Source organism: Lathyrus oleraceus, chromosome 2, assembly GCF_024323335.1.
Source record: "Lathyrus oleraceus cultivar Zhongwan6 chromosome 2, CAAS_Psat_ZW6_1.0, whole genome shotgun sequence".
NCBI lineage: Eukaryota > Viridiplantae > Streptophyta > Magnoliopsida > Fabales > Fabaceae > Lathyrus > Lathyrus oleraceus.
Genome location: NC_066580.1, coordinates 221080400 through 221087937, shown reverse-complemented (window position 1 = coordinate 221087937; position 7538 = coordinate 221080400). Strand labels below are relative to the sequence as shown.

Sequence of the window (7538 nt, the reverse complement as noted above, 5' to 3'; positions counted from 1 at the left end):
ATTTTAATGTTGTGAACATAATTGGTGATTGGCCGATAGCGGTGTGTGACATAGTAGGGATTGGGGTATGTTATGAAGTAATATTATAGTTAAGTTAATGAGTAATTTGTTGGGTTTATGTTATGAAGTGTCGTTACAAGTATGACTGAGTTGTTAAGTTGTCCCGTGTACGGAAAGTTGTTGAAAATACTGAGTTGTAGGCTTGGTGAGCCAAAGTTGATTATAAGTTGATTATGTTGAAAACATTGTTGTGTTGCTATTATTATTATGTTGTCGGAATTTTAAAGTCGTGTATGCCATATACATTCAAATGCATTAAGTCGGAGCTTTGCTCACACCACGTTGGCTTGGATTGGCAAATTTTAAGTTGAAAGTTGAAGGCTTATGCCTTGATGCCCAATAAAATGGCAATGATTTTAAGTTGGGAGTTTTACTCCGAATGGTACCACATGCATGACGAGTCGAGTCCCATTTGAGTTGCATTTTGTTGGTATTGAGTATGATATTTGAGTTGATGTGCCGTTACTGAATGCGTGATAAGATTAGGGTGATTAACGTGTGAATTTACTTAGCATTACATGATGATTTATAATGCTTATTATATCGATTGAGGAACTCACCCTTACAACTATTTTTCAGGTAACGAGCAGTGATTGAGTAGAAGCTAATGCTTGGAGTCTAGTGTAGTCGCCTTAGTGGGTCATGCTCTGATAGATGTAACATCGGGACGGGATGTTTTAATTGTTTTATTGTTGGTTGTTGAACCATTTTACATGTAATATGTTATATGTTTTGAATGGTTGGTTGATTTCTATCCGCTGCGAATTATGCAAAAATGTTATTTTGATTAAATAAAGAGCATGACAGTTATTATGGTGTGAAGTAGTTGTGTGACACCCTTGATTGCATATTTACTCTGATTGATATGTTGTTATTTTAATTATATATTCGGGGTATTTTAGAAGGGTGTTACATTAGTGGTATCAGAGCAGGTCGGTCTGTCCGGCCAGTTGTCGTGTCGTTACTGTCTAACAATTGTGTATTGTTACTAATCTAACTTTAAGTTGTGTTGTAATGATAAGTTGAAATGGCTGGAAGGAATGACGCTGCAATGGCTGCCGCAATGCAAGCAATGGCACAAGCTGTGCAGAACTTGCCAAATGCTGGTGGAGATGCTGGATCACGTAGCTTGGCGACTTTTCAAAGAGAGAATCCGCCGGTGTTTAAAGGGAAGCATGATCCAGATGCAGCCTTGGGATGGTTGAAAGAGATTGAGAGAATCTTCCGTGTTATGGATTGCACTCCAGCTCAGAAGGTTCGGTATGGTACTCACATGCTAGCAGTCGAAGCTGATGACTGGTGGCTAGAGACTCACGAGAGGTTGACCGTGGCAGGTGAAGTCATTACTTGGGATGTATTCCGTAGGGAATTCCTGAGAAAGTATTATCCGGAAGATGTCCGTGGTAAGAAGGAAATCGAGTTCCTTGAGCTGAAGCAAGGAAACATGTCTGTCACTGATTATGCTGCAAAATTTATGGAGCTGTCCAAATTTTATCCTCATTACACTGGTGCTGGTGCTGAATTTTCAAAGTGCATCAAGTTTGAAAACGGACTGCGCTCTGAAATTAAGAAGGCTGTTGGGTATCAGAAGATACGCATTTTTACTGAATTGGTTGATAGCTGCAGGATATTTGAAGAGGACAATAATGCTCATTACAAGATTGTCAGTGACCGCAAGGGAAAGCAGCATCAAAACCGTGGCAAGCCGTATGATGCCCCAGTGGGAAAAGGGAAACAAGGAGTTGCTCCGGCTCAGAGGACTAGTAGGGGAGGTGCTCCTGCTGGTATAGTTTGCTTCAAATGTGGTCAGGCTGGTCATAAGAGTAATGTATGCACTGCTGAAGTAAAGAGGTGTTTTCGCTGTGGTAAGACTGGCCATGCAATAGCTGATTGCAAGCACAAGGAAATGATTTGTTTTAATTGTGGCGAAGAAGGGCATATTGGAAGTCAGTGTCAGAAGCCAAAGAAATCTCAAACTGGAAAGGTGTTCGCTTTGACCGGAACTCAAACCTCCAGTGAGGACAGACTTATCCGAGGTACATGTTTCATAAATGGTACTCCTTTAATTACTATTATTGATACCGGTGCTACACACTGTTTTATTTCTGCTAACTGTGCTCGAAGACTGGGTTTAAAATTGTCCGCTTTGGATGGTGAATTGATTGTTGAGACCCCAGCTAAGGGATCAATAACTACTTCGTTGGTATGTTTAAAATGTCCGTTGTCGATCTTCGATAAAGATTTCTATGTTGATTTAGTATGTTTGCCGTTGGATGGGATGGATGTGATTCTTGGTATGAACTGGTTAGAGTATAATTATGTTCATATAAATTGTCATCATAAGTCGGTGAGGTTTTCCACTCCTGAAGAGGAAGGAGTTGACTTATTACCTTTCAGAGAATTGCGAAAATTGATGAAAGAGGGAGCTCAGATGTTTTCTTTGATGGCGACGTTGTCGGTTGAGAGTAAAGCTAAGATTGAGGAACTGTTAGTGGTGAAAGAATTCCCTGAAGTTTTTCCTGATGAAATTCCTAGTGTGCCGCCAGAGAGGGAAGTTAAATTTACTATTGATCTGGTACCTGGTACTAGGCCTATTTCGATGGCACCATATAGAATGTCGGCATCTGAATTGTATGAATTAAAGAAGCAATTGGAAGACTTACTTGAGAAGAAGTTTATAAGACCAAGTGTGTCGCCGTGGGGAGCCCCAGTGTTGCTAGTAAAGAAGAAAGATGGTAGTATGAGGCTTTGTATTGATTATAAACAATTGAATAAAGTAACGATCAAGAATAAGTATCCACTACCGAGAATAGATGATTTGATGGATCAATTAGTGGGTGCTTGTGTGTTCAGTAAAAATTGATTTGAGATCGGGCTATCATCAGATCAAAGTAAAAGATGAAGACATCCAGAAGACAGCGTTCAGAACTCGGTATGGACATTATGCATATTCTGTGATGCCTTTCGGTGTGACTAATGCGCCGGGAGTATTTATGGAATACATGAATCGTATTTTCCATACTTATCTGGACCATTTTGTGGTAGTATTTATTGATGATATTTTGATTTACTCTAAGTCCGAAGAAGAGCACAAGGAACATTTGAGATTAGTGTTGGATGTTTTGAAAGATAAGAAATTGTATGCGAAGCTGTCCAAGTGTGAGTTTTGGTTAAGAGAAGTCAGTTTTCTCGGCCATGTAATTTCAGGAAAAGGTATTGCTGTAGATCCTTCCAAGGTAGAAGCTGTGTTGCAATGGGAGACTCCTAAGTCGGCTACCGAGATTAGAAGCTTTTTGGGATTAGCTGGATATTATAGAAGGTTTATTGAAGGATTTTCTAAGTTAGCACTTCCGTTAACTAAACTAACTGGTAAAGGTAAAGCTTTCGTGTGGGATGTTCAGTGCGAAGAGAGTTTTAATGAATTAAAAAGGAGATTGACGTCGGCGCCGGTTTTGACTTTGCCAAATCCGGAGGAACCGTTTATAATTTACTGTGATGCTTCATTGATGGGTTTGGGAGGTGTGCTCATGCAAAATAATAAAGTAATTGCTTATGCGTCTCGACAGTTAAGAATTCATGAAAAGAACTATCCTACGCATGATCTTGAACTTGCTGCTGTGGTGTTTGTGCTAAAAATCTGGAGGCATTACCTTTATGGTTCCAGATTTGAAGTTTTCAGCGATCATAAAAGTTTAAAGTATCTATTTGATCAGAAAGAGCTGAACATGAGACAACGTAGGTGGTTAGAATTGCTTAAGGATTATGATTTCGGTTTGAATTATAATCCAGGAAAAGCAAATGTTGTGGCCGATGCTTTAAGCAGAAAGACCTTGCATGTGTCAGCAATGATGATTAAGGAGTTGGAATTGATTGAGCAATTTCGTGATATGAGTTTGGTTTGCGAAGTAAACCCGCAGAGTGTAATGCTAGGAATGCTAAAGATTAATAATGATTTTATGGATAGTATCTGAGAAGCACAGAAATTGGATGTGAAATTAGTAGATATCCTTAATCGTTGTGGCCAATCAGAGAAGAGTGACTTTAAGATTGATGCGAGAGGTGTGTTGAAATTAGGGGAAAGAATTTGTATTCCTGATGACGCGATTTTGAAAAGAAGCATTCTAGAAGAGGGTCATAGAAGCAGTTTGAGTATTCATCCAGGAGCTACTAAAATGTATCAGGATTTAAAGAAAATATTTTGGTGGCCCGGAATGAAAGAAGATGTGGCTCGTTTTGTGTATGTGTGCTTAACTTGTCAGAAGTCAAAGATTGAGCATCAGAAGCCGTCTGGGCTAATGCAACCGTTGGCTATTCCAGAGTGGAAGTGGGATAGTATCAGTATGGATTTTGTTTCTGGTTTACCGAGGACAAGTAAGAATTTTGAAGCTATTTGGGTGATTGTTGATAGATTGACGAAATCGGCTCATTTCATTCCGATCAGAATGGATTATCCGTTAGAGAGATTAGCTGAGTTGTATATTGAGAAGATTGTAAGTTTGCATGGTATTCCATCGAGTATTGTTTCGGACAGAGATCCTAGATTTACATCGAAGTTCTGGGAAGGTTTGCAGAGGGCTTTGGGAACTAAGCTGAGATTGAGTTCTGCATATCATCCGCAGACTGATGGTCAAACTGAGAGGACGATTCAATCATTAGAGGATCTTCTGAGAGCTTGTGTTTTGGAAAAGGGAGGTACTTGGGATTGTTATTTACCTTTGATTGAGTTTACCTACAACAATAGTTTTCATTCGAGCATTGGTATGGCACCGTTTGAAGCTTTGTATGGTAGGAGATGTCGGACACCGTTATGTTGGTATGAGTCCGGTGAGAGTGCTGTGGTTGGACCGGAGATTGTTCAACAAACTACGGAAAAGATTAAGATGATTCAGGAGAAGATGAGAATTGCTCAGAGTCGTCAGAAGAGTTATCATGACAAGAGGAGGAAGTCACTTGAGTTTCAAGAGGGAGACCATGTGTTTCTTCGTGTTACTCCGATAACGGGTGTTGGTCGAGCTTTGAAGTCGAAGAAGTTGACACCTCGATTTATTGGTCCTTATCAGATTCTAGAGAGGATAGGAGAGGTAGCCTATCGTATCGCTTTACCACCGTCACTTGCGAATTTGCATGAAGTTTTTCATGTGTCTCAGTTGAGAAGGTACATTCCTGATCCGTCGCATGTAGTCCAAGTGGATGATGTACAGGTGAGAGATAACCTGACTGTTGAAACATCACCTATGAGGATCGAGGATCGAGAGTTGAAGCAGTTGCGGGGTAAAGAGATTGCCTTGGTGAAGGTAGCTTGGGAAGGACCAGCAGGTGGCAACGTGACTTGGGAACTTGAGAGTCAAATGAAGGAGTCTTATCCGGAGTTATTCGCTTGAGGTATGTTTTCGAGGACGAAAACTCTTTTAGTAGGGGAGAGTTGTAACACCCCAATAAAAATAAGATAATTATTTAATTTAAGTTAATATTATAATTATTAATTTAATTAAGTAATTGGAATTATTGGATTATTATTATTATTATTATTATTGGAATAATAATTATTGGAAAGTATATAAGTGGGAAATAAGAAAAGAGTTCATTTTTTGGTAAAGAGGGTTTTTACGTGAAAAGCAGAGAAGTGGCTGAAAGGTGGAGAAAGGGAAAAGAGGAAGAGCAAGAGAGCAAAGGTTGGAGAATAGAAGAGCTTGAAGCTAAAGATTTGCCGGATTAATTCAGGTAAGGGGGGTTTATCGTCGTTTAATGGGTATTATGGGTTAACATGTAATGGGTAGTGATAAACCGTTGATTTGACCCTAATTGGGATGTTGAATGCTGAGAAATTGTGTTGGATAAGTTGTGTTAAAACTGTAATTGAATCGGTAATTGTGTGAGTCGTGATTCCCCGAACGTATCGCTTCTTACGGAATTGGAATCGGAGGTCCGGAAGTCCTCCAACGGCGGAAAAATGCGGAGAATTCTGCATTCTGCTTCGCGTTAGCGCAGGAACAGCTTTCTATCTTGCGTTAACCGGTTAACCCAGGGTGTTAACCGGTTAACACTGTGTTGAATTGTGAAATAATTGCTGTTTTGTCTGCGTTAACCGGTTAACCCAGGGTGTTAACCGGTTAACACTGTTATGATGTCTGAGAAATTGCTGTCCTGTCTGCGTTAACCGGTTAACCCAGGGCGTTAACCGGTTAACACTGTTGTAAATGGCCAGAAAGCGTGTTCTGTCCTGTGTTAACCGGTTAACCCAGGGCGTTAACCGGTTAACACTGTTGGAAATTGGAAAAATTGGTATTTTAATGTTGTGAACATAATTGGTGATTGGCCGATAGCGGTGTGTGACATAGTAGGGATTGGGGTATGTTATGAAGTAATATTATAGTTAAGTTAATGAGTAATTTGTTGGGTTTATGTTATGAAGTGTCGTTACAAGTATGACTGAGTTGTTAAGTTGTCCCGTGTACGGAAAGTTGTTGAAAATACTGAGTTGTAGGCTTGGTGAGCCAAAGTTGATTATAAGTTGATTATGTTGAAAACATTGTTGTGTTGCTATTATTATTATGTTGTCGAAATTTTAAAGTCGTGTATGCCATATACATTCATATGCATTAAGTCGGAGCTTTGCTCACACCACGTTGGCCTGGATTGGCAAATTTTAAGTTGAAAGTTGAAGGCTTATGCCTTGATGCCCAATAAAATGGCAATGATTTTAAGTTGGGAGTTTTACTCCGAATGGTACCATATGCATGACGAGTCGAGTCCCATTTGAGTTGCATTTTGTTGGTATTGAGTATGATATTTGAGTTGATGTGCCGTTACTGAATGCATGATAAGATTAGGGTGATTAACGTGTGAATTTACTTAGCATTACATGATGATTTATAATGCTTATTATATCGATTGAGGAACTCACCCTTACAACTATTTTTCAGGTAACGAGCAGTGATTGAGTAGAAGCTAATGCTTGGAGTCTAGTGTAGTCGCCTTAGTGGGTCATGCTCTGATAGATGTAACATCGGGACGGGATGTTTTAATTGTTTTATTGTTGGTTGTTGAACCATTTTACATGTAATATGTTATATGTTTTGAATGGTTGGTTGATTTCTATCCGCTGCGAATTATGCAAAAATGTTATTTTGATTAAATAAAGAGCATGACAGTTATTATGGTGTGAAGTAGTTGTGTGACACCCTTGATTGCATATTTACTCTGATTGATATGTTGTTATTTTAATTATATATTCGGGGTATTTTAGAAGGGTGTTACACGTTTCGTAAATAGAACCCTCTAAAATTCATGAAGCTCTAGAAGATGATCAATGGATTGTTGCTATGCAAGAAGAATTAAACCAATTCGAGAGAAATCAAGTTTGGGAACTTGTTCCTAGACCAAGTGGTAAGCACATCATTGGAACAAGATGGGTGTTTAAGAACAAGCTTGATGAGAATGGAATAATTGTTCGAAACAAAGCAAGATTGGTCTCTCAA

At 39.3% G+C, this 7538-nt stretch overlaps 1 protein-coding gene across 1 annotated transcript; it reads left to right on the top strand.

The window, feature by feature from the left end:
- Positions 1-1087: 1087 nt before the first annotated feature.
- LOC127118950 (uncharacterized) lies at positions 1088-2722 on the top strand (the record flags this gene model as incomplete). Its single annotated transcript, XM_051049179.1, has 1 exon — positions 1088-2722. A coding segment is annotated over exon 1 (1635 nt), but the record flags the coding sequence as incomplete, so codon positions are not given.
- Positions 2723-7538: the final 4816 nt, after the last annotated feature.